Source organism: Zonotrichia albicollis, chromosome 11, assembly GCF_047830755.1.
Source record: "Zonotrichia albicollis isolate bZonAlb1 chromosome 11, bZonAlb1.hap1, whole genome shotgun sequence".
Taxonomy (NCBI): Eukaryota; Metazoa; Chordata; class Aves; order Passeriformes; family Passerellidae; genus Zonotrichia; species Zonotrichia albicollis.
The window spans coordinates 112651-139507 of record NC_133829.1 but is presented as its reverse complement, the minus strand read 5'-3'; the positions used below and the strand labels follow the sequence as shown (position 1 = coordinate 139507).

Here is a 26857-nt window from a genome sequence, read left to right as displayed (position 1 = left end):
ATATAAACACAAGGAAATTAACAGGATTTCACTCTCCTGTGATATCCAAGAAAGGACATACCCGATGGTGGCTGTTCGGGGTACGCGATGCTCGGTCCGTGCGGGAGCCCGAGCACGGGGCTGCTTTGTACCTGAGAAGAAAGGGGATCGGGAGGGCACCGTGCGGGCACTACCCGGTCCGGACCTCCGCCGCCCCCTGGCCCGCCATGCGCGAGAGGTCGATGCATTCGCCCTGGAGCGAGCTCCGCGGACGGAAGGCGCGAGGCTCTTTGTGTCTCCTGAGGCCTGGCGGCGAGGCCGGGCGGGCGGCGGCGCCCCGGGGCGCTCTCGGTGCCCTCCCGCCGGTCCGCCCCCCCCACCGTCTCCCCGGTAACGGCGGGGCGGACGGGTCGCGCGCACCAATCGGCGCGCGGCAAGATGGCGGCGGCGGGAAGTGCGGCTGGGTTGGGCGGCGGACGGGCGGGCGGCGTAGGGCCCGGCCCGGTTCCGCAGCTTGCGGCGTCCTGCATGGAGCGCGGCGGGAGCAGCCAGCTGGACCCGGGATTCTCGCAGCAGGGCACGCCCCTCCTCATCGTGGAGGACTCGCAGCCCCAGGGCGCGGAGGCGGACGCGGAGGCGGACGCGGAGAGGGCTAGGCTCGGCGCGCTGGCCCGCCGGCTGCCGGCCTGGCGGAGCCCGAGCCCCGTGCTGGTGAGCGCCTGGCGTGGTGGCAGCATCCCTCGGCCTTGCCCGGCCCGGCCCGGCCCGGCTCTGACGCGGTCCCCGCCTCTCTCTTGCAGGACATCGTCCGCGGTCCTGCTGGCAGCCGGGCGCTGCGGGAGCGACTCGCAGGTAAGGGCGGGGCGCGGGGTCACGGTGGGTCTGGGTACCGCGGTCGCGCTGACGGCGCTGTGCTTGCAGAGCCCATGGAGGGCCCGGGCCGCCCGAGCGCCTCTGGACCGCGACGCTGCGCGGCGGAGGAGTCTCCAGCGCCCGACCGGGAGAGCAGGTACGTGGGGCGCGCCAGATGGCGGCTCTCGGCCGCCGCCTCTCTGGCCTGCTGCAGTCTCTCTCGTGGAGGCCGAGAGGCGGGCTCGCTGCTGTAGCGGCCGTGCTCGGCTCCGGCCAGGACGAGCGGTGCGGAGGGCTTGGAGCGCCTGGTCGGTGCCAAGTGACCCCTCGGAACGAGCCGCGGGGAGGCGGCCTGCAGGAACCCCTGCGCGACGTTAGCGAGTCTCTCTGTTGCAGTGCCCTTGGAGAGGCCAGGGAACGAAGCGAAGGTGATGTTGAGGACTGTGCTTCTTCGCCGTGTGTAGAAGGTAACTAACCCATTTCAGGTCGGTTTTTTGGGTTTTCGGAATTGGTCTGTGCAGTTTTTCAGTTGAGCTGACTCACTTGTCTCGCCAGGGGTAATTGTGCCGGTAGTAGTAAGTCAGAAATTGGCATCCTTTTCTGAAAGTTTATTTGTATGCTTTGGTGTTTGGAAAAAAAAAAAAAACAAAACGAAAAGAAGGTTTTATTATTGTTAGAATGAATCTTCAAGATTGAAGGTGGTTTAGAAGAAGCAGGGATGCATTGTGATCATTAGGAAATGGAGCCTTATTATGAACTGGCATAATGGTCATTGTCATCAGAGGATTTTCAGACACAGGCTGTGTGTTATCAAGATTATTTTCTATTCATGGAATGAAAGTCTGCTGCAGCTCCTAATGGCATTACATAAGCCCTTGCTGATTAATACAGATTTTTGAGTTAATGGCCACTGTCCCTGTTGTGATAACATATTTTAATTATGTGATACCATATTTTAACAGCCTAAATACTTTGCATGTTAGAGGGTATATCTTTTGCCCTTGTAGAAGTGATGGATGGCCCTTGATTTTTTCTTTTTGTTATGTATGTTTGTAATGGATGTCTGATGTTAGATACAGGCATGTCACAGGTCCAGTTCGGAGTTCTAGAGCTGTCGCAGAGCCAGGACTTTGAGAGTGACTTGGTGCCCAGTGAGGGAGATGCTAGGCATCAGCTCCACTCTGGACCCACTGTCGTTTCTTCCAGACTTGTTAAGAATGAGTCTAAATATGGTAAGTGAAAATGATCATAGATGTCTTCTTGCTGCTATGTAGATTCTGTCTAGTTTCTTTAAATGTTATCGTTTTTTGACAGGAAATACGGTACTAGTAGTTTCCAAAAATTAGTTCACAGCTCACTGGTAGTTGCAAAGAATTTTGCCCCCTCTTTCCTTTGGATTAATTAATTTGCTTTCTTGTACCTGTCCAAGTGCTCTCAATGATTCTTTCACTTCTCTTTCCTAATTGATTTCCAAAATATTTAGACAATCAGATACTGAATTCCCTCCCTGGTAAAAACTTCATCCTGTTTTGGTTTTTTTTCCTTCTTTTTATCATAGATCGTTCAAAATTAATTTTGTTAAATATAAGGCTTGCCTTGGTATTTGTGTAAATTACAGACCTACATTTTCTTATTTGTATATTAATCCAGGTATTTTTCTTTTATCTCTCTTTCTAGAATTTTGTGCAGACAACTTAGAAACTGACTCTAGCACAGAAGCACAAACTGCTTTGGAAAGCCCAGCAGAGAAGTCTGAAAGGTAAAGCAGTCTGTCTTTTCTGTAGGTTGTTTGCTGTAGGCACACAGTTTGTGGTAATTGGGAGTGCAGTGGGGCTGCGGCCCAGCCTCGTCCCCTGTGGGTGCCTTCTGAAGTGGTGTGGTGTTACTTTGTATGGGTAGAAGCTTTCTGAAATTGTATGAGGATATGCTGTGTAGCGTGGCTGTCTCAACTGCGACATATGCTGTGGCAGTTTGTGGGCATCCTAGAAGGTGATTTGTTCAGTTTTTTAACTAGATTTTTAGATATGGAAGAGGGTTCAAGGCAAAAGAGAAAGGTAAAGGGAAAGATGACATACTGCTGAGGCCTTCTTGTAGCAGTGCTGACTAAGGAGTGCTCTTAGTATTCCCTGGTGAGAAAAGATGTGATGTCAAACTCCTAAACACAAAGATATTGATAGGTTTGTTTTTAAGGGCAAGTTCATGGCATAATAAAATATGCCAGTAATTTTCCTGAAATGGTATGACTGGAATATACTAGAAGCAATAATTTATTTTGAGTCACAGAAGTTATCGTGAAATAACTTAATTGCTGTAGCATGGGCTTTTGCTGCACAGGAGAAATATGGAGGCTAAGTGGTAGTATTCCAGGATGCTTTTGCATATTTGCTATTGTAAGCTTTGTTTTAACGGTGTTTAAGTGTGAAACTTCAATTTGTTGAATAGTATTGATTCTCTCTGGCATAAAATTTATATAATATTTAGTTCATCGTGTATTATTGTATTTTGCTACAAAATTATGTTCAAGAGGTGAAGTGAAATACCTAGACTGCATTGACTAGAAGTCAGTAGAACATCTGCATTCCATTTAAGCATTGCTTAGATTGGTGGAAAATGTGAAAAACTATTCTGGAAGTATAACTTATCAAGGATGAAGGTGGTATTTTGTCAGGAGAAGCTGGTTTTCTTTCTTCTTTCCTATTTTCCCCTGTGTTATACATGAGTGAACACCTTCTATCTGTTATTGAAAGATTTTCCTTTACAATGCTGTGGTCTTCATGTTTTGAATTTCTCAGGTCAGAGACTGTGTCTTGCATTTTCAGAACTCTGCAGGAAGCAGAAGAGCACATCAGAAAGGAAACGTCTGTCAGTGGTGCCAGTAAAACTGAGGAATCCCTTGGTTCTGGTCATGAGGAGCCAGATATCTTGTCAACACAGGAAGAGATGTTTCCTGAGAATCATGCAACAGGTAACAATAGACAAGCAGAACCAAAATGTCCATCTCAGAGCTAGTTATAAACATCATACCTACTTGATCTTCACAGACATTTAGTGTTTTAGGGTGTAGAGCACTGTGAGTATTTTTCGTGTAACTACTGCTAAAATTGAGAACACTATGGAAATAAAAGGCCACAGCCTCATTCACTATAGTATGGAACAATATCTAAACATCACTTTCTGTTAGAATGGCTACTGGCTTGTTAAATACATTAAATTTCCTTTATTTCTGCGCCCCTCGAAGAGCAAAACCAAAACCCAACTTTTACCATCTTCTGAAACTAATGGTGCTCTGCCTTTGTACTTGTTGCCTAAGTAACACTACTTATCCAGTGTGGATAAGTAGTGTAGGCAGTATAGGCAAACTTCTGCTCAGTGGGGTCTGTTCTGGCCTGATCTTGTGAATGAACCTTCTGTATCCAGAAGGTTCAGTAACATTCTTCTCCTCATGCCAAGTCAGTGGTCAGTGCAAGGTGTCTTTCTTACAAGAACTTTGCCTGTATTTGTATTTTAGTGCTGGATCAGGTGTGCTGGTATTGGAGCCATTAGGGATGTTTTTTTTTAAGTCCCAGGTAGGAACACTTGTACAGTCTAAAATCTATTCAGATTTTTCTTTTTCATCTGAACTATTTTGTGCTCACATTTCACATACTGAACTTTCATGTGCAGTCCTTCACCAGCTCTGAAAATCAGCTTGTTGTTGCCTATCTGAAAAGGAGCTGTGCAATAGCATGAGTTTAATTCCTCAGAATTTTCTGATCACTGTGGTTTTTGGCTGTATTTCTGTCTTTGTTTTCTTTTGTTCAAAGTAACTTCAGGGAGTGGCTCTCTGATAACCAGGGTGGAAGAGGGAAGTTCTCTGGCGTGCACCCCTGCCCGCAGTCTGCAAGTCCTGCAGCTCTCTGGGCAGGCATTCCTTGTACAGGAGGGTGATTCCACGTAAGTGAAAAATCCCCGAGCTCTTTCAAGAATTTTGTTGCAGTAGTGCATTCCCCCTACTCTCTTCATTATTCAAGGACTTGTGCTTGATTTTAAGCAATCAGTGTTTTTAATTTTTGCACTATGAGAGGAGCATGGCCTTATTTTGCAATAAAATGAACTAATGGTGGCCATCTGATCCCTGACTGTCACTAGTCTCTTACTGGTGAACACCTGACGCTTGCCTTTCATGAGAAGAATTGTATTGTGGCATGCTGGAGCTTGATAGGAGAACTTAATGCATTTTTTAGTAAGGTGTGGTTTTCATTTCCTTGTTTCCTTTTGGTCTGCAGTGTCTCTTCAGGCCTGGTTATTACTCCTCCTGTTTCCTTTGGAGCCAGTGCCCTTGTCCCCAGCAGTCCTACTGAACAGGGGAAAGCAGAAGGTAAAGCTTTTCTGCATATTGTCTGTGGTTGTGTTTTAGTGCACTGGTTTTATCAGAGCTTGCAGCCTTTTCAAAATCCGTTAAAATTATGTTTAAAGAATAAAGTAGAACCGAGAACAGTGAAGGAGTAGATGGAGATCTGTATTTTTGACTCTGTTGTTTAGGATTCTCTATCTGCTATTGATATTTCCTGCATAGCTATCATAATCAAATGAGTACTGTTGACTAGTGACCCTTCATTTAAAAGATCGGAAATTCTTTGTGTAGCATACAGATTTCTTCTGGCAATTATCTTCTTTAGGAACAAGCCATTCTTGCTACAGGCAGAAACCTGTATTAAGTCTATACTGTTAGGGCAATAGGAAGGACAGATAAGAATTGCATCATAATAGGTTATTTTACCTTAATATAGACAACTTCCACAATATTTGTAAAACCTTTCATGTGCTACAAGTGTGTGTCCTAAATTGTGTTGCCTAAAGAGAAATTATTCTATATGATACATTGGTGGTTAAATATTTGCTCTAAGCACACATTTACCATCAAGGATAAGATATCCATGCCTGCAGGTTTTGAGTATGATACAAAATCAAATATTCCTTTCTGAGAGATTCCTGTCACAGAATGTGAAATACTGTTATAACAGGTATTTTCTTAGCTGGGGTCTGAATGTAATTGAATTTTAATAAAGATAGCAAAAGGAAAAGAAATACCTCAGAAAAATGCTTTCTTTATAAGTTGCAAACACTTTTTTTTTAATTGTAGAAGTTCTAGACCTGTAGCAAAATAGTCATATGAATTTGTAACAAAACACTTGCTTCCCCCTTTGACAGTAAGAATACAGATATTTTTGTTGATTTTTTTCCCTTTACGAAAAGAATGCTGCTGCAGACAAGATTTTACAAAGTTGAATACACCACTGAAGACAAATCTTTTAATAAGATGTTAAAAACTTCGACATAACACAAGAATTTAGTGCTAATGTCTTTTCTGCTCATTTAAACCAGATGAACAGATGGATATATCTATCCCTGTAGATGGAAGAGAGCTGATGCAAAAGCAGAAAGGAGATATGCTGGTGGAGATGGCCGTCCCTTGTATCCCTCCAAGACCTCTTGCTCAGCCACAGGCTTCAACTCCAGTGTCCCAGAGTGCTCCAACCTTCTTTCCTGGATCTTTAGCTATGCCATCACAACCAGAGTTCTCTCATGTAAGGGTCCATGTATATAGCTTTTCTGAGGTTTTTATATGGCTGAGGCAGAAGATGTGTTTCAGTCAACCTCTATTCTTTTATGTTGAGCTTCCCTACTAAGCTGTTCCCACCAGTTGCAATTATTTATTAGTTATACTGTGTGGCAGTTTTTCCTGCAGAGAAAATGCAGAACAGCTTAAGAGGGCATAGTGAGTTACAAAACATAGACGCTGTTGACTTTGACTGTGCTGCCTTCTTATGCTGAACTGGCCATCCTGCATCTCAAACTGCATCATAAATTAGTTTTTTATTGGGCAAGACCTTAGCATAATTTTTGTGGAGAAAGGGAAGCTGTTCCATAATAAAGTATTTTTATTCTACAAAGCTAGAATTTGTCTACTGCATTTTTCAAGTTTCTTGTTCTTGCTGTTGTTTCCTTTGTGTATTTTGATTCTGGAAATTATAATTATTCAAAAGTATTTAACAGACAGTTTGTGGGTTTATACCTAAATATTATGAATGTCGTGAACTTGCTAGAAGCTTCACTAGTTGAAGCAGTGCTTCTCCTCAGCTGAAAACAGCATTTGTGTTAATATAATATAGATATCATAGAGGCTCTTTCTGAAACCCTTGGTGGTTCGAGTAAAAATAGCTACTAATTTGCCATACTGGCCCTGTATTTTGTGATTTGGTAGTGAAAGATACCAAGGATTGTGTCTGACTTTGCCAAAGATCACTAAATAGTAATTCTTGGTGATAATTTTTCTCAGCAAAACAAGACCAATTATGGCTCTCATAAATGTGTGGAGAAAAAAGTTTTGGATGTTTTTTGTTTTCATTGATTGTTTTTTAATATGTAGTTTTGTGCTAAACTTGCTCTGATCCATAATCTAGTGTAATTTTTTAGGAATAATAAACAGTCCTACTTGGGATGCCCTAATACTCCATGTCCCACTTTTCTCATTTTAGGATATCTTTGTTCCAACTCAGAGTCCAGAGAATAAGCATGGAGAAGAAAAAACTGCTGGTTTAACCCCTTTATGCTTACCAGGAGATCTCTCTGGATCTACAGATGCTTTGTCAAAGATGTCTACAGACGACTCTGTGTTACAACCTCCTGATTCTTGTAAACTGATGCTTTCTGCAAGTGCATGTAGCCAGCCCACAAATACAGACGTCAGTTCAGGCTCTCTGAACACGGCCCAAGACTGTGAGACCACACAGGTAGAGAGGATTTCTGAATGCAAGGCCTCAGACTCAAGACTCTGTTTTGTGGACAATGATAAAATAAAACTAAAAGTGAATGCAGATGATCAAGCACCCTCTGAAAATTGTGAAAAAGCAAAAAAGGAGGATGTAGAGACTGCAGGAATGCCTGTAGGACAGTTTGTTAGTGCAGGTGTTGGAGAAGAGGGGCCATTAGCCTCTACAGTTCATCGGGAGATTGAGTGTATTTCTGGAAGTCAGGCTGCTGCAGGCAAGTCTGGTCTGCTTGAGATTTTGTCCTATGCTCAAGAGGCTTCCAAGCCTGAGGCAGTTCCTGAGACTCAGTGTGAAGAACAAGAAGAGAAACTGCAAATAAAAGAGAAGCAAATAAAGGAAGATAGGTCTCTTGTTAATATAACGCTTTCTCATACGTTTATTCTTGAAAGGGAAGGACAGTGTCATGAAGATAAAGAAATGAATGATTCTTATAAAAATAGCAAAAATGTAGCCAAGGAATTAGAAGAGGTTGGATCAGAATGTCAGGGAAAAGCAGCTTTGAAAGGTTGCAGTTTTGATGCTGGAGAGGCAAAGAGTATGGATAAAATGACTACCAACAAGGCAAAGCTTAATGAAGTTTTAGCTAAGCCTTCTGTAGGGGAGTTACTGGAACAACACGATTTGCTTCCAAAGTTGAAGAGTGATGTCCAGTCAGAAGTGGCATTGTGTGCCAAAAACCATCCCGATTGTTCAGAAGTGGGACAGGTAGTGATAATAAGCAATCAGCCATCACTTCCAGAGAGAGGGTTTGAAACACACATGGTTCAGCATGAGAATCCCGTACAGAAGAATATGGAGGATACTGTTACAACAAGGAATCTGGAGCAAGAGGAGCAAATGCAGCCACAGGAGAAGGCAACTTCTAAGTCCCCCAGTCCTTCCAGTGGTAAGTGAATTTAGGTTAGTAGTTCACAGGTGTATATTTTGAGTAATGTCAAGGACAGCTGTATACAATCCTCAGTGTTTTCAGGGAGCACTGCTATTGGATGCACGTTGAGCAGCACTATACCTTACTGTGTTATATGCTGAACATGACTTTGCTGGTTTCCCCTGTGGTGTAATTCTCATTCCTGACTCTCACTGCTTTAAGGTAGAAATGCAGGGTGGGTTGAAGAACTGAAAGTGCTGTGACCTTGGCAATGTTCAGGGATTTTTCTGACTTCTCCCCCACTCAAGAAGCAACAACAGCAGGGTCCTTGAAAGGAATAGAGTATGTGTAGTCAGTATTTTCCCTTTTGTAGGTCTCCTTTTCTTTTTCCTTCATTTTCAGTGGAGAATTTTCTTTGTGGGGGTGTACAGAACAACTTTGAGCTAGAAGCTAGTAAAGCAATTTTTTTCTTGAGATTTTTTTTAAAGTGGAATGGCTTTTCACTCTCATGTAAGCTTTGGCTCAGTAGGTATTGTCGTGACCCATTAAAATAATTTAACATGCTGTGTGTCATTATACAAGATGTGGGATATTACACTTGTTTTGTTTGTGCCTCTTAGCTGGCTTCATCTTTAAACACAGTTTTTTTAAGACAATTTGGCATAGTCAGGAGAACAGTTCTGGTCTTCAAACTTAAAAGAGTATAGGGTTTATTAAATACAACAATAAGTTTGGCAGTACACTGCTAAAATGATGATAAAGAGAAATAGCTGCAGTTACATAACAAGGTTAAATGTCAGGTTCCACTTCAGTATTGTCTTTCACAGTTTTCACAGTCCAAAACTTCCTTTTTAAGAGAGAATAAACAGAATTGTGTTTGACTTTGGATAATATTTCACCTCTCATACTGTACTGAAAATGTTTTGTTTTTTTTTTCTTAGACAAATCTAAATGCAATTTAAGCACATCACAGTTGGCTGTGTTTGCTTTTAAAAGGGAACTAATAGCAAATTTTTAAAGAAAATTAATTCCAAAATTAATTCTTGTTTGTGTTTTATGCATTTGTATTATGCTGAAGGGCTGATTGGTGTTAGGAGAGAGTTCAGGTTTTTGGCCTACTCTACTTAATTGCCTTCAGACTCATGAAGCATGGTGGAAAAAGTATGTAGAGTGGTATTTGCTCTCCTGACATCACTCAGTCCTTAAGGTATGAAGAGCTGTAGAGCATCCCTCTACTCTTAAAGCAGCTTTGTTATTGTAATAATTATTTTCATAATAAATATTTTAGGAGACTAATCCCTTATCAACAAACTATGAAGCATAAATCAGTAAGCACAAACTTTAGGTGGGGGCTTGCTAGGGGTGCACTCTGTACCTTCATCCAGGTCACTGATGAATAAGTTGAGGCTGGACCCTGCAGTGACCCCTGGGGACACCGCTAGCTGCAGGCCTCCCAGCTAGATTCCGTGCCACTGATCACAGCCCTCTGAGTTCTGTTGTTCAGCCAGTTCTCTATTGACTTTGCTGTCTGTTCATTAAAACCACACTTCCTGGGATTACCTATATGGATGTTTCAGGAGACAATTTAAAAAAGTCTTCCTGAAGGCAGTGTAGACACACCGTGCACTGTTCTCTTCTCATCTCCCCAGCTAGTCATTCCATCACTGGAGGAAATCTTGTTGGTCAAGTGTGATTGCCCCTTGGTCAGTCCGTGCTGACTACTCCTGATAACCTCCTCCATGTGCTTAATGGGGACAACCAGGAATATTTGTTCCATCTTTCCATGGATGGAGGTGCAACAGTGCCTGATTCACTGAGTCCTCCTTCTTGCCCTTTTTGAAGACTGGAGTGACACTGGCTTTCTGTCCTGAGGTGTCTCCTATACTCCATGACCTTTCAAAGATGAGGGAGCGTGGCTTAGCAGTAACATCTGCCAGCTCCCATAGCACTCATAGGCACATCCTGTCAGGGCCCATATGGGTAGTTGTGGGTGTCAGATTTGTCTAAATGATCTCTAACTTGATCATCCTTGGCTGAGGGAAAGCCTTCCTTTCTCTATACTCTCTCTCTTGCCTCCAGGATCTGGGTTTCTGTGCCTCTGGGCTTATTAGTAAAGACTGAAGCAAAGCAGGTATTCAGTAACTCTGTCTTCTCTGTATTCTTCATCACCATGGCATCCACCTCACTGAGCTGCAAACCTGTGGTGGTGTTCGCAGGGGTCCCCGGATGAGGGAAGAGATGAGTATCTTGACTCCATGTTTCAGAAGGCTGATTTATTTATGATATATATTATATTAAAAGAAAATTATATACTAAAACTATACTAAAATAATAGAAGAAAGGATTTCATCAGAAAGCTAGCAAAGGAATAGAAAAGAATGATAATAAAATCTTGTGACTGCTCACAGCCTCGATACAGGTGGCTGTCATTGGTCATCAAGCAAAAACAATTTCCCATGCTGGGTAAACAATTGTCCAAATCACATTCCAAAGCAGCAAAACATGGAGGAGCTGAAGCTTCCCACTTTCTCAGGAGAAAAGATACTAGCGAAAGGATTTTTTCATAAAATATGTCTGTGATACAAACCCACATTTTCCTTAGGTTTCTTTTTGCTGCTGATGTTCTTGGAGAAACCCTTCTTGTTTTTGACATCCCTTGCCATATTCAATTCCAAATGGATCATCTGAATCTGTTACAGGTTGATGGTCATAAGAATGTAAGAAAAGTTTAACTGTTTTGATTAACTCTTTTAAGAGTTTTGATTTTTTGTTTTGTTTTTTTTTTTTTTTTATTAAGAGTTTTGATTAACTCTTTTCATTGATAGAACAGTTGAGACTTCAATGTGAATGAAAACATTTAAAATTTTAGTTGAGGCATTCACATTTTTTTCAGTTCTTCTGAAAGCTTGCTTGTATTCCCTTTCATGGTATCCCTTGGTATAATAATTAGAATATGCTGTTGGTCATCACCTGTACTGGTGATCAGTTCATAAATTCTAGTGATCATTTGTTACTAGCCTGCCAAATGTGGATTTATAGGTTAGAAGGGATTGTGGTAGCTAAATCAATATTCAGTTGAGTTGCTTCAGTTCTTAGATAAAAGACTTTTTAAATGGTGACATGCTCTAGGACATAATATGGCAAGCATTCATAAACTGTTCATGAGGAGGGGCGGTTTGCCTTACAATGTGTGAGTACCATTGTGCTAGAAGGTACCTACCCACTGCAAAAATACAGTGAAGTTCTTGGGTTGGTCTTCAGGATGTTGCAGTTGCTTAACCATGTCTTTAAAGCTTGTGATAATCAGATAGGCGATGGTTTTCAGAGTTTTCAAACAGATGATACATAATTGTTTGCTGATGGGACATTTTTCTATGAGAGGATTATGCAAGCTACTTCTCTATAACATTGAAAGTTTGCAAGTAAATGCATGGAATAAGGCAAAAGAGTGCTTTACTAGGTTTTTAATTTATTTATTTGTTAAATCCTGCAACATCTGCACATAGTAAATCCACCAAGGCATGGTTTCCCTGATGAGATAGGCCACCTCAGCCATCATTCTGAGTACATTTTAGGTTATCAGTTCAGGCAACATGTAGCTTTTCCAGTTCATTTTTGTCCTAATCTTCATTTCTGTTTTTGACCTCATTTTCATCTTCTTTGGAAAATCCTGAGCATCTGTGAGGCAAAGCTGCATTCTGTAGAAGTCCTCTTCATGTTAGGAAATTTAGTCTCCCTTTTATCTAGCACCTGTGAGCAACTGCATTCAGTTGACCACAGTCTAGATTTTCACTGGGAGAGATTTTTCACATAAAATGTGAGGATTATCAGTTACAGCAGCTGTTCAGGGGGGTTTTATACAGCACCAGTGTTATGCTTTTTCCTATTTCCACAGCACAGTGAATATGTGCTTTTGATACTCGAACTAAAGTAGATCCTCTAAATTTCTAATTCTGGTGCTCTGTGTCTTTTAGGAACCCAGTTTCATTTTACTTTGCCGAAGGAAGGTGATGGCATTCAGTCCTTAACTAGCATAACACCACCTCTTACTGGCCATCTCAAAATGGGACCCAGGAGACACAGCACACCAATTGGTGAGTTTGACCCAAATGGCTGTGTTCTGCAGTGAAAGCCTGGAAGCTTTTGATTCTTGGTGCAGTATGCATTAGGATAACTCAAACCTGCCTTGGCAAAAAATTGCTACATTCCCCTTCAATGGGGGAGGGCTTATCCCTTCCCTACAGTTTCCTTGTCATGTTTTCTCAGTCTCTAGTGAAGGTGTTTGCTCCCTGAGTACAGAGTGGTATGGAGTATGTCTTCCTTGCACTCACTGTGGTCCTGAATACAACTCCATTAAAGAATGTCAGAGAGCCTTCTGAGTTCCAAAAGAGCTTAGACCAAAAGAAGATTCCAGTATTCATCATCTTTTATCAGAACTTTCTCTGCTAGGTTTACAAAACAGCACCGTGCATGTGCTAGATAAAAAGAAGTCTGTTCTGCTTGGATCATAGTAAATTATTCTGTCATAAACTAAGGATAATACCTCTGCTACAGAATTTTCATGCTTCAGATCTCTAGAATTTCCACTACTGCAGCATTACTAATAATGCATGCAATGAAGTGTCTTCAAACCAAAACTAAGACCTCAACCCCAGCAATGTGAATGACTGTAGCTACTTCTTGTTTCTTGTTTTTGTTTTTCTGTTTTCAGTGGATGATACTTGCCCAGACAGCACTATAGCAACCAGTGATGTTACAGCAGAGGGCACAATGCGGACCAACGATGTCACCATGGAAAGTGCAGTGGTATCAGCAGATGTGTCAGAAGTATATGAGAAAGGAGAGTCTGGTGTGGTTCCTGAGTTGGATGCAAAACTTTCTCTGCGAATGAACCTTGTGACCCCTGTGAATGATGGGAGCGAGGAGTCCTTGCCGTTCAGCTTGGAAAGTAAGAGGATGAAACCTGAAGTGTATGAGTCCTACTGGATCTCAGCCCTAACTCAGAACCTCTCTATGGCATTCCCCAAGGCAGTCTCTGAGTCCCTGTAATTTTTCTCATTTTTCTTTTTGGTCAGTGTCACTTAAATTTGTTTCTCTGTTTCTGCAATGCTCTAAGCAAGGATGAAGTGAGAGGAGAGGCTTCTGTTGTGAGGAAAGGTATTTCCAGCAGACTACAAATTGTGATGTATAGTGGCAACGGTATACAGGATAGGAAGCGAAGTTTGATTGTGTTGGGTGGGGAAAAAAAAAATATAAGAAAATCATAGAATGGTTTGGATTGGAAGGGACCTTAGAGATCACATAGTCCCAACACCCGCTGCCATGGGCAGGGACACCTTCCACTAGGTTAGGTTGCTCCAAGCCCCATCCAGCCTGGCCTTGGACACTTCCAGAGTTGGGGCAGCCACAGCTTCTCCAGGCAACATGTGAAAGTGCATCACCACCCTCACAGGGAAGAATTTCTTCCTAACATCTAATCTAAATCTCTTGTCTCTTAATTTAAAACTGTTTTCGCTTTTTTTTTTTTTTTTTTAAATAAGCCTCCTTTTAAGTACTGAAAGGCCACGATGAGGTGTCTCTGGAGCCTTCTCTTCTCCTGGCTGAACAAGCCTACCTTTCTCAGCCTGTCTCTGTGGGAGCCATTCTCCAGTTCATCTCATCATATTTGTTGCTTCTCTGGACCTGCCCATAATCAGGAAAAAAAAGTTTGACAGGATTTTAACCAGAACAGTGGCATTCAGTCTAATAGTCTAAAACTTGTAGAAATTTAGGTCTGTTCTGAGAAGTTGGATGGGGAAGCCTGGGCATCCTTTGTCCAGTGTTACTCAACCTCTCTTCACTGAGTGTATGGAGCTAGGAAAGGTTGAGAGAGTCCTTTTAGATGATGCCAAAATCATCCTTCCCTTCCTTCTTGTTTCAGAGCCTGCAGCCAGTGACAGGAAAGATGGATCCTCTGCTGCTGCTGAGGCTGCTGCTAGGTAACTGGGCTTCTTGCTGGGCAGAGTTAATACAAAGGTCTGGGTAGATCCTTTCTCCACATATTATCAACTGTAGGGGAAAAAAAATTAGGAGACACAGAAGCAAGGAACATTCTAGCAGTAGATGTGATATTAAGTCTATAGCTCTTGCAGCAGGTTTTAATTGCATAGGCACAGTGGGAACCTCACTTGTTTGTTCATTATGGGCTCTGTGGTTCCTACCAATGTCAGCATTTTGCCTCCATTAGATTGTAGTCAAAGCCAGAAGTTCATGTCTTGTGCAGTCCAGAATGCAAGTCTGCCTTATCCGTCTCCTAAATTTCAAATATATGGGTTTCTGCTGTCTTTCATGGTGCAATTCTCTGCCAAGAACCTTAGAAGTTCTGAAGGAGAATTGTCTTTTTGTATAAAGCTGATAGAAACTCATAATCAGTTCATGGATATACAGAAATCACAGGTTAACATTTTGACCAAAACATTGAATTATTCCCTTGGTCTTTTGATTTGTATGTATCAATCAAATTTAAGGTCTAGCATTGCTTGATTTAGCTTGCAGGAAGTAATATTTGTAAATACTAACAGGAATCTCAGTAGGAAGAAAGATGGTGTCCTATAGTAATCAGAGTGAAGAGTAGTGTTTTGAAGTAATGAGAAAACATAGGAATAAAGTCAGTATCTTTTGTTACAGGATTGCTTGTTAGATGGTAATCATGCCTCAGTGCTGAGGATGGGTGATAGTAATTTCTCTCTGGTTGAGGATGGGTTACCTTTATAGGTATGGGATGAATATGAACTCTCAGGGTCTGCTTTATGACTGTAATTCCCAATATTCTTACGGTGCCATGAAATTCCTGAGAAGTAAGCCATAAAGGGTCTAACTGGTGGGTACCAGAGGCACTAGATGCTGAAACTCTTGATGGTGCTGCAGTTTTCCACAGAATGGTTTCTGGAACTGTTCCATTGCTCTTGGCTGTTAGGGTGTCTTCAGAAATGACAGTAATGCTTGTGCAATTGCAGCTTCATTCTTGATCTTTGAGATGGATCATATCAGTCATTCTGTGGCTGTGTAGGTCAACAAGCTCAATACTCTGTTCTCACCAGGAGCTAGAGAATTCTTGTTTTGCTGTATGAGGGTTTTTCTCACTTCCTGATGCATTTTTGTTTGTTTGTTTGTCTTAAATCTGCACTGCTAGCTCCCAGAAAGCATCATCTGTGTTTAGTCGTGTCTGTGAAGTTCGTCGAGAGGATGAGGCCAGAGGTCATGGTCTTTCCACTTCTCCATTTAGGTAACTCCTCACAGTCTTTGCCTGCCAGTCCTGGTTGGATTTATATTCAGGTGTGCATTTTCTACATCAAAGAAATTGTGCTAAGCCATTTTCTTTGGGTGACTTAGAAGGTTGGGGACAATGGGGTAAGTATACTAAATCTGTATGTTTGTGTCTCGCTTGCTTATCAGGCTTACCTTTTGATTGAGTGGCCATGTGATCCCAGAAGACTAATATACTTCAGTGAAGTCTTGGGTTTGAGAAAATTGACACCATATTTAAGGCTGTTTAAATATCTTTTCTGTCCCCTCTAAGATCTTCTGACCAGTTTTGATGGTTTGTTGTTGCTGTTGCTATTGTCCCCCTTCCAAAGGACTGTACAGCTGTGTATGTTACAGTGAGGAGGGTGCCGCCTGGAGAACTAGAAATAGAAATCTGCTTCTTCAGTGTTTTCCATTCTGTCTTTCGATGGGACAGTGAGATCTATGTAGAAAGAGTAACCTGAATTTCAACAGCTACATTAAAGACCATAACGAATAGGGAGTTCCAGCGCTGGGCAAGGCACAACCAGAAGGGAGAACAGTCACTCCCCAAAATCCTCAAGTACCCAAGGGAAGCCATATACGTACTTCTAGTTTGGATCAGTATAGTGTCCCATATAGTACCTGGCAGAGGCAGTACTTTTGGCAGAGCAGACAAATTCTAATGAAAACATTAGACAGCGTTTGTGTTTATGCTGCTGGGTCTTCTTGCTACCTGTGATTATCAGTTTCAAGCCAGTTAAGCACTGGAGGAGCCTGAAGTAACTTCAAGATGACATGCTTCTGGGAAGTTGCATAGTTGGTGCCTAATGTGTGTAGTGTAGCAAGAAAATCTGTATTTTAAAAAGCACTTAGTTCTGTACAGTGTCAGCCATATGTTTTACCACCCTATGTATCACTTGAGAAGTGTTGAAAGATTTTTTTATTATTTGAACTCTCTGAGTTTTGTGCAATTGTAAGAAGCAGTTGAGTGACTGCCAAGGTGGGGGTTTTTTAATACTGTTTTTACTTGAGTGGCAGCATATTGGTTGTCTTGTTTTCTAAATCAGTAGTTTTGATCTGTGTGTAACTGGTTTGCAGGGGGGATCGGTTAATTTTTCCTGGCACACAAGAAGATGCTGAATTACATACCAATCCTAGTGATTGGCAGTACCAACAACAGAAGGCAGACGGCAGTGGTGGACAGAGCCTAATTCCTCAGAGGATGCAGCAGGACTGCCATCAGCAGTCTTCTGGTGCAGAGGATGGAGAGTCTATGGAGACTGATGTTGCAAGCACTCAGGCAGAAGATAGGAGAAGAATGCTGAGAAAACAAAGTAAGGCTGTTCAAATTGATCAAAGTCAAGAGAGGTGGGAAAACATCAAGGATAAAGGGATCCAAACTACAGCAGACTGTCTTTTTACCCCAACAACTGTTACAACAGCAACACAAACATCAGAAGAAATCTGTAGACAGGTGGAAACAGGAACCAGTATGTCTGGGCAAAAACCTGGGCAACAAGATGTGAACATTCAAACCGACGAGAGCGGGGAAAAGCTTGTCAACACCTCTGGAGATGACACGGACTCTTTGCGCAGTCAGGTGGGATGAGGGCTGCCCGTATTTAACTGCTTTAGGACAGACCCTAAAGTGTCCTTTCAGCTAGTAGATTCATTAACAGTTGGTTCTCTATTGAAAAAAAGGCCAGGGGCCACTTTAAAATGTTAAAGTCACAAGCTGTCCTGAATCAAATGTTAAGGTAGCAATACTCATTGGACAGCATGAATTTGGGAAGTAAATGTCTCCATATGTATTTTCTGGAAAAATGTGACAAGTTTGGATTGGTTGGTTGATTATTTTTGTTTGGGATTGGGCTTTTTATCAATAGAAAGACTAGAAAGATGATTTTTTGCTAAACATCATTTAAGACTAATGTGTCCTGTGGGAAATAGGAGATAAACAGGGCCATAAAAAGACAGTGCAAGATTGATGTGATACATGTGGGAGTCTACTGAGTCAAAGAGTATCAGAAGCCGTGCTAAACAAGTTTGCTGTTTCCTCCTTGGACTGTTGTGATTTCTCTTCCTCTACTTGTCAGCAGAATGCATTCAGTTCTCCTTTGTTTAGGGTCTCCTGTGTTGCATTAATTTGTAACAAGATGCTTAAAGGTTCCCTACTCCTGTACTTTAGCATGGTATGAGGAAACTGTACTGCAGAGGTACTCCTACTCAGAAATAGTTTGCTTTTTATTGTGGTCTGTTTTGATTTTACTGTACCCTCTTTATTACAGGGAGAAGAGGAATTCAACCTTCTTCACCCACCCAAAGGCCATGTTCAGCGTCGCCACGTGCGAACCATTCGAGAAGTGCGCACTGTCGTTACACGTGTTATAACAGACGTCTACTACATCAATGGTGCAGAGGTGGAACGAAAGGTAGTTGAGGTAAGTTCCTGTTTTCGTGGCTAAATGGGATGAGATACTTGCTGAAAAGTAGAAGTAGTTAAAGTGAGAGCATGTTATGACTGCAGGAAACAAGTTGAATGAACAAATCTGTGTGCTGTGATGCCAAGGCTTTCTTCATGAGCAGACTTGCAGGCCATTTAGTGAACAGCAAAAGCTGTGGATTTGATGCTGGTATTCTTCATGCCATGTGTTCTCAAGACATGTTCAAGTCCCAAAGAACTCAACAAAAGACTTATTGTAACGTAAAAATGGAGAATTAAGCGTCCTGAAATATGCTTACATAGTTGGTGTAATCACAATCATATAACCGTTTCTGCTTTACCTACCAACACTTGATATCATTGTTCTGTAGATGCATGTTTTTATATCCATAAAGCTTTAGTAACTCCAGATGACAAGCTGTCTGAAACTGATCTTGGATTATAAGCAACCCAAAGCTCCTAATGTCTCATGTATTTGTTGCAGTCTCACACTCTTAGAGGGATGGGAATTATTCAAAGCCAGACCAATTGGATACAAAGCTGAGCTCTGCCCTGTTGCTAAGGAAACTTCCCTGTCCAGGCATCCAGGAGCCACTCTTGCAGTCACAACTGTCACCACCTGAGCTGGGGCTGAGGCCCCTTCACAGTGGACAGAGCTGATGGGTGCCCTGCTCGAGTCCCTGCGTGCCCCACACTCGCACAGTTAGATCAGGTCTCCTCACCCTGGACTGGACCCCAGGTTTCCCATGGCAGAGTCTCAGACATCTGGATCCTTAAAATAATTTAATCTTGTTGCAATAACTAAATAACAATAACACCTGAGCTGGTGCCTCCAAGGAGAAACTTCAAACAAAGGGCACCCTGGGCTTTTTTACCCTTACAGTCTAAGCTGGAAAAATGCAGGAAGGTCTGGGGGTTTTCTGTTCCTGCTGTGCCTCCAAGTGTCCAGGTCCCACGACCTTTTGCCTGGGGCTCTCACCCCCCAGAGCTCAACATACAGCTTGCACTTGCAGCCCTGTGCTACCTGCACTGAAAGCATTCCTCAACTCTGCTGACTGACATCTTAATGAGACTTCTTGATACAGAGCAGCTGCAAACGTGTAGTGAGAGATGCACTGTCTACCATGGATTGGCCCAGACTGGAGTTTATGTGGCTGTCATCAGCTTCATGAATGTCGTGTCAGCTTGTCTGCACTTTGGACTGGTGACTGTAAAGGATCTAGCACTTGTATTGTTGGAGAGGATGAAAAAAGAAAGCCTTTTAAATATGACTGCCTGACAAAAGATTTTGAGAATATAGAAACTATAAGCGAGATTGAAATGAAAGCAACCTTTGAGATACCTTAGTTGCTGAAAAACAATGATGTAACCAGCTGAATGTTATCTTCCCTGGAGGAAACAATTCCCTCTGCAAGCAAGCCCTGCAGCTTGGCAGACGGGGCCCAAAGAATAAGATTTAGGGTTTAAAACATAAAGGTAGTATGGTAATATAGTGATTCTTATAAGTTGTGTAGAAATGTTATAAGATATGCATGCTGTAGTAGATTGGTTAATGAGAATCTGAATATTCAACACTGAAGATGGTTTATTGTATTGTAATGAGAACTTTGCTCTCTTTTCGCGCTTTCTTATCTCTCTTCTCCCTTATCTCTTTGCTCGCTCTTGTGCTCTTCTTCACGCCCTTTTCTTCCTTTGTCTCTTTGTCTTCCCTCTGCACTTCTTCACCCCCTCCTTTCTACATGCTCTCCACTCTTAAACCTTTGCCGTTGACTCTCTTACACTTTAAGCCTCTCTTCTCTCGGCCCCGCTCCGAGCTGCGGCTGGCAGCTCGCAGCAGGGCCCTGCACCCACGCCCTTTGTAATAAACTGCAAGTTATACAACTTGGCTTCAAAGAGGTCTCGTCTCTGTCCGTCCCTACCGTGCGTGACCCCCTGTCACTCCTACATGTATCATCTTAGACAATCCTCTTTTTTGCTTATTTTAAGGAAACTGAGGAGCCTGTAGTGGAGAGCCAGGAATGTGAGACCGACATGTCCCCTTCAAGAACTGCAGGGGGCTCGTCGCTGACCTCAGGGGACCTTGGTGATGTCAGCTCTTTCTCATCTAAGGCCTCAAGTCTCCACCGTACATCCAGTGGAGGAAGCAGTGGTCACTCTGCCACACACAGCAGCAGCATCTCAGGGCGAGGAACTGGAGCTGTAAAAGGGAAAGTGTGTGGGACAGAAACCGGAGAATTTGCTTTACCCATTGGCAGAGGCATCTTAGGAAAATTGAGGTAAGTGCAGAGTCTTAGGAAAAGAGGAAGAGATGTTTTGCAGAAACAGGTATCTGGCTTGTGAGTGTGAAGCAGGGTAGACCTAAATAAAAGCTTTTCTGAAAAAGATCTGGCTTGATGAACAGAATTAAGGAGGTAGTATTTGCTTTTGCATCTGTTCTTCCTGGAGGAGTAGCTTGTTTTCTTGTGAGCCATTACTTTGCAGCAAAGAGGCAAAATTCTGGATGTGTTGTGATGATCAAGAAAATGGGAGGATCCTAGTGGGCTGGCTTCTCTCCTCAAAACAGTTAACTCATAAATTCTCTAGCCCTAGGAAAGGAGCTGGTCAGCCTGCATCGCCACTCAGAGTTAGCCAAACAGGAGCACTGCCTTGTGAGGAAGAGGAGGACTGTATGCCTGGCACTCGTCAGGCTGGCAGAGCACCTGTGACACCTCGAGGACGAGGAAGAAGAGGACGCCCACCATCTCGAACAACAGGAACAAGGTACCCTGGAAAATGGAGACTGTAACTTTAATTTATTGCAAGAAAGAGAATAGGGAACTTCTGTCTTAATGTCCTAGAGGAAAAGGAGTACTGAGTATTTCAGAAGTTTCTGGTCATACCATATAACAACTGCAAGCACCTCCTCCAGGTATTTTATACTTAGTAATTGTTTTTTCAGATCTTTCTGGGAATGCTTTTTGTCTTTTTTTTTGTCTTTTTTTTTTTTTTCTTCTCCCCTCTCTTATATGGGGCTGCTTTTTTCTACAGAGATTTAGCTGGACTGCCAGGTATGGAGGATCTCTCAACTACAGCATCACCTGAGCAGAAATCATGTACTCGTTCAGTTCGCCTGCCAGATGGAGGAGAGAAATCTGGCACTTCTGGCTTCTGTGCCTTACGCCGTAGTGACTCTCCAGAAATCCCGTTTCAAGTGGTGACTGTTCCTTTGGACTGTGCAGACTCATCCACTGGGAGCAGCTTTGTGGGCCTCAAGGTTGTAGCAAAGTGGTCCTCAAATGGGTACTTTTATTCGGGGACAATTACCCAAGATGTTGGAGCAGGAAAGTACAAGCTGCGCTTTGATGACGGATATGACTGTGATGTGCTAGGAAAAGATATTTTGCTCTGTGATCCTATCCCACTGGAGACAGAAGTGACTGCACTCTCTGAGGACGAGTACTTCAGTGCAGGTAAGAGCAGTGCTTGAGTTTCATACTTGGTTTTTTGAGTTGCTGAATGTGATGGGGAATGGGTGCTTGTTCCAGGAGGATGAGAAGCCTGGGTATGGTTGGCTAACAGCTGTTAGTTGCTGTCTTGTCAGGTGTGGTGAAGGGACACCGGAAGGAGTCTGGAGAGCTATACTACTGCATTGAAAAGGAAGGCCAGAGGAAGTGGTATAAACGAATGGCTGTTATCCTGTCTCAGGAACAAGGAAATAAGCTGCGGGAGCAGTTTGGGCTAGGTCCTTATGAACCTGTCACCCCTGTGACCAAAGCAGCTGACATCAGTCTTGGTAAGGAGAGGTGCTGTTGAGCTGCTGACTGCTATTCTGTGTCTTGTGCCTTTGAGGTAACTCTAGTGCCTGATCTGAATTGCCAATATTTAAATGTTTTTGGATATTCAGTGATGCTTTTTGTACTTTATAGTGAGATTTTTGAGATCCTTTTGTTGTTTGCCCTCAGAGACATAGTGGTATTGACTTGCTTGTGGAAAGTTTTCTGCTTCAAGTACAGTGATGCTTGCCGTACTTCAAGTAAACTTGGTGGATGGCTGCTTTGATAATAAAGTCCCAGCAGTACTGAGAGGAAAGCAGACAAGCAGGATACAGGACTTGGGAAGAAAGATATATTTTTTTTTCTTGCCTTCCTCTGTCAGAGGGTGGTGGCATGTATGTTCAAGGTACTGTTGAGTTCTGCCACTTCTGTACAGATAGGTAGGCTGAAAGCTTGTGGAGTTTGGTGACAGCCCGTCACTAATTCCTGCATACTATATTGCAGATAATCTGGTGGAGGGGAAGAGGAAGCGACGTAGTAACCTTGGTTCTCCCAGCACTTCCAGCAGCAGCACGACTCCCACTCGTAAAGGGCAGGAGAGTCCACGTGTCCCACCAGTCTCACTGTCTGGGAAAAGGAAACTTCTTGCTTCTGAAGATGAACGATCCCCAGTGAAACGTGGCCGCAAGTCAGCAATGATAAACTCTGGTGAGAACTTGAATTCATCTAGTTTTTTCAGCACTACTTTTTCTGTAATTATCTTTCCGCTTTCCATAACTAAAAAGTAGATCAGATTGCTTTTTTTTTTCCCTGCATGGTTTGAGGCTGATTCTCCCTGGATGCATTCAGCAGCCAGAGATACTTTCAGCGTAGTCTGAGTATTTACTTGCCGTCTTTTCAGTTCTGCCTTTTGACTTTAATGTTGTGGTTGGTCTCTCTCTTATTTCTTTAGTCAGTCCTGAAAGCTGTTAAAGGGACCCCTCACAGCAGTCAGTGTTGTTTAGGATGCTGTTAAGACTTACAAACTTGTCCCATTAGTCCTTCATATTTTGATTTGAAGATCCAGAAGGATAAAAGATCCCTACCTAGCTTAGTGTAATTGTAGCCCAATCCTGCCTCTCTGTGTCTCCTGCAGTAAAATATCTGAGTTGAACTGGTTCCTCAGGTAAGACATATCTTTGAAGACTCATGGTGCTTCTGTCTCTCTGCAGGGGCTGTGAGAGGTGGAGAGTTTTTAAGCACCTGTGAAGGTGTAAATGCTGCAGATCCCCCAGTACTGGACAGTGACCATGGACCCTTGCCCCACAATAAGACCCTCTTTTTGGGCTATGCCTTTCTTCTCACCATGGCAACACCAAGTGACAAATTGGTCGACCACCAGAAGCCATCAGATGGTCCCACTGGGAGCAGTGAGGAGGAAGAAGGTGAGGCAAATCTTACCCATTGCATTTTCAAGTGAGATGCTGTGTCTTTAGGAAAAATGCTGGATACTGTCTGATCAGGCATTTGCTCTTTAATCCTTTCCAGAAAGGACCTAAGATTCAGTCTCTGACTTAGCCGACTTGTGGCCTAAGATGTGACAAACCTTGATGATGATCATAGGCTTGTTCAGCAAGCTAAGAAAGGTGAAAATTAGTGACATCATCAGTGTCAGAATAGTATAATGTAAGAAGGAAGGTTTTGAGAGCTAAAGGATAGTGCTGGCAAGCAGAGAACATGAAAGCATGTATGGATTGCTCCAGTTAGCCTTTGCTGGTGTCATGTTTCATGCAGTCAAAGAAGTGACAAAGTGCTCACCTGGCTACTGGTGTATTGTTGCCCCTTCTGCTGCCCCCCCTCCCTTTTTTTTTCCTTGACTCTTTTAATGATTTTCTCTAGAAATTCTTGGGAGTATAGCTGAGATCCCTTACTGGAATAGATGAAGGCTTTGTAGACTAAGATGCAGGAATATAAGCAGATAGATTATAATCAAAAATTGAACTTTCTGCTGTAGATTTTTTAGAGATGACTCCGTATGATAAACATTACATAGCACAGCAGCTGCGAGCAGGAGCTGGCTATATCCTGGAAGACTTCAATGAAACCCAGGTAAGGGTTCACTTACTAATCTAGAACAGTCACAGAATAGTTGAGATTAGAAGAAATTTCTATAGCTTATCTTGTCCAACTGCTCTGCTGAAAGTGGGTTCAAATAGAGCAGATTTCTTAGGTCCTTGTCTAGTTGTGTTTTGAGTATTGTCAAGGATGGAAACAACAAAGCCTTTCTGGGCACCTTGATCCAAATAGGGGAAAAAAAAAGGATTTCCTGTATTTCAGTTTGTAACTGTTGCTTCTTGTTCTTTGAGTGGATAACACTGAGAAGAGTGTGGCTGCATCTTTTGTATTACCCTCATATCAGTCATAAATGTGCATTACAAAGACCACCCAAGCCTTCCCTTTTTGATCTTTAACAAGCTCAGCTCTCAGCTTCTTCTGGTATGTCAGGTGCTCCAGTGCCCAGGCCTCTTAGTGGTCCTTGGCTGGACCTGTTTCGGCATGTCTGATGTTTTTGGTATACTGCAGAACCTGGGAGTGGATGAAGTACTCGAGATTTGGAGTGGTCTCACCATAGGTGAGCTCTTCACTTACCAGATCTACTTGGACAACTGCTGTAATTTAGTGTGGCTTTTACTTTTTTTTAATAAAGAGGGTAAATTGTTTTTGGAACATCTTACTTGAGGAAGCAAACTTGTCTAGTGACTTACTGAGTCTGAGACTAAAAGGACTTTGTGTGAACTAGAAAAGAGCTATGATACAAAAACTACTAGTTTTTGCCTAGAGCAAGTGCAGAGCTTGGAATAGGATATGATTAAACAGATTCTGAAATTGGTACTAGCTTTATCTAATTCACCTTTCACATAATATGGCTGTGAAAATCAAGGTTTCAGTTGTTTTCTTCTTTAACCTGTTTAGCATCAGGATAATTTGGGGGGATTTTTTGCAAGCATTGCCTCCTGTTTACATGCCTTCTTTTCTCCCCTGAAGTGTAATGCAGCATACCAGTGTCTTTTAATTGCGGACCAGCATTGTCGAACTCAGAAATACTTGCTGTGCCTTGCCAGAGGGATCCCTTGCGTGTCTCATATCTGGGTCCATGATAGCTGTCATGCTAATCAGCTTCAAAATTATCGGAATTACCTTTTGCCAGCTGGATATAGCCTCCAGGAGCAAAAATTGCTAGAATGGTGAGTGCCAAATAACCATGATCTGAGTCTACAGACTCTTGGAGAGACCTGTTCCACTTGGGAGGCTCTTGAATAGCTATAGATACTGAAGCTGACTTGAGTACTGACTCCCTATACTTTCCCTTCCATATAGGAGCAGCATTTCCATCTCTTTCTTTGGACTTAAAATGACCTGTAATGCCAAGGTACATTTGGGTGCCATATACACAAAAACCAGTCTCTTTGGAAGTAAGGAAGGTGTCAGTCATGAGGAAGGTGTCATGAGGAAGGCAGAATTCAGACAAGGCTTCCCACACCCTCGGCTAATTTCTCTAATTGCTCAGAAATGGATAAAGGAGAACAATACTATGTTAATTTCTTTTTTCCTTGATACATTTTGAAGCTACCTTCTGCATTTTCTGTGGAGTCTAATCCAGTTAGCCTGTTCTGAGATGACAGAGGATGTCAGACTCCTTAGACAAGCTGAGGGGCAGACACAAATTTGTAGATAACTGTAGACTTTTGGGCAGGAGACTGAGGTCTTCCTGCTCAGCCCCATCAAAGTGGAAGTAATTTGAATGTGCACAAAAAAGGTGGCTCAGGATTAGGAGGAGCTCAGTTTAACTTTGGATATAGGCTGCTGCGCACATACCCCACCAACATTGTCTAGCTCTGTGTTAGTCTCTATAAACAAAGGATAGTCAGTCCAAGTACTTCAGGAAGGGTGGTAAGAGAGGGTCATGGTGTGCAAAATACTAAAAAAACATACATGGGAGCAAATCAGGTGATGAGGCTACTGGATATTCTTACCAGTCTGCATTTCTCTTCACTCTACAGGCACCCACGAGAAAACCCATTCCATAACCTGAAGGTTCTCCTGGTGTCAGACCAGCAAGAGAACTTCCTGGATTTGTGGTCTGAAATTCTCATGACAGGGGGAGCAGCATCTGTTAAACAGCATTACTCACGTGCTCACAACAAAGGTACTCACTGCCAGTTTCTCAGGGAGTCCTATGCCACTGTGGTCTTTAGTATGGTTTAAAACCATGTGGGATGGTTTACAAGGTTGTCTGTAAGCAGAAAGGCAGGCAAAGGGTGAATGCTCACTACTCAAATGTAATCTGTATATAGATTACATCTAGGACACCTGTCTTGCAGAGAAGCTGCAGCAATTCAGACAAAAGCCATCAGCTTCCAGCCTATGTTGAAAGGGGGAAATTGGTGTCTCAAATTGTGCTTCTCTTGTCCCCCTGAACTGGGCTGTCTCTCCCTCTCCGTATGTGATGTAGGCCCTAGCACTCACAGCCTGAGGTCAGGACTCAGGGTCGTGCCTATACTTCTGGCTACTGGTTTTCCCCTTATTTTTATCTGGACTAAAAGGAATATTTTCTTGTGAGGTGCAGGGCTGCTGTAGGTGTGTCTTAACTTTTACAAAGAGAATTCAGTGCCTAGGAATGAGAAGACATAAGAGTGGTTCATAGTGGCAAAACACACTGAGCTGCCAGGTTGGATGGGGCTTGAAGGAACCTGGTCCAGTGGAAGGTGTCCGCATTCTTGACAGAGGATGGAATGACATGAGCTTTAAGGTCCCTCTCAAATCAAATAATTTAGCATTCGGTGCTTCTATGATGTTCTGCTGCAGAGCAAAATCCTTTCTTCACCTGACAGATGCCTGTCTTTCC

The 26857-nt window shown here is 42.8% G+C and overlaps 1 protein-coding gene across 4 annotated transcripts in view; it reads left to right on the top strand.

Annotated features, from left to right (window-relative positions):
- The first annotated feature begins 73 nt into the window (after positions 1 to 73).
- The window catches only part of TP53BP1 (tumor protein p53 binding protein 1), a 27132-nt gene continuing 348 nt past the window's right edge, over positions 74 to 26857 (top strand). Inside the window, exons 1-26 of one of the 4 annotated variants that reach the window (XM_074548962.1) lie at positions 237 to 690; positions 780 to 831; positions 901 to 988; positions 1228 to 1298; positions 1905 to 2063; positions 2509 to 2590; positions 3624 to 3796; positions 4635 to 4764; positions 5097 to 5188; positions 6196 to 6398; positions 7350 to 8529; positions 12486 to 12605; positions 13223 to 13459; positions 14432 to 14489; positions 15683 to 15775; positions 16876 to 17377; positions 18066 to 18218; positions 20207 to 20496; positions 20804 to 20980; positions 21248 to 21669; positions 21801 to 21992; positions 22477 to 22680; positions 23184 to 23396; positions 23966 to 24060; positions 24997 to 25196; positions 26013 to 26158. In XM_074548962.1, the coding sequence (XP_074405063.1) occupies positions 418 to 690; positions 780 to 831; positions 901 to 988; positions 1228 to 1298; positions 1905 to 2063; positions 2509 to 2590; positions 3624 to 3796; positions 4635 to 4764; positions 5097 to 5188; positions 6196 to 6398; positions 7350 to 8529; positions 12486 to 12605; positions 13223 to 13459; positions 14432 to 14489; positions 15683 to 15775; positions 16876 to 17377; positions 18066 to 18218; positions 20207 to 20496; positions 20804 to 20980; positions 21248 to 21669; positions 21801 to 21992; positions 22477 to 22680; positions 23184 to 23396; positions 23966 to 24060; positions 24997 to 25196; positions 26013 to 26158 (5605 nt within the window). In that variant the 5' untranslated portion in view covers positions 237 to 417. Of the gene's footprint in view, positions 691 to 779; positions 989 to 1227; positions 1299 to 1904; positions 2064 to 2508; positions 2591 to 3623; positions 3797 to 4634; positions 4765 to 5096; positions 5189 to 6195; positions 6399 to 7349; positions 8530 to 12485; positions 12606 to 13222; positions 13460 to 14431; positions 14490 to 15682; positions 15776 to 16875; positions 17378 to 18065; positions 18219 to 20206; positions 20497 to 20803; positions 20981 to 21247; positions 21670 to 21800; positions 21993 to 22476; positions 22681 to 23183; positions 23397 to 23965; positions 24061 to 24996; positions 25197 to 26012; positions 26159 to 26857 lie in introns of all 4 variants that reach the window. The other 3 variants (XM_074548961.1, XM_074548960.1, XM_074548963.1) reach the window with 3 other exon arrangements.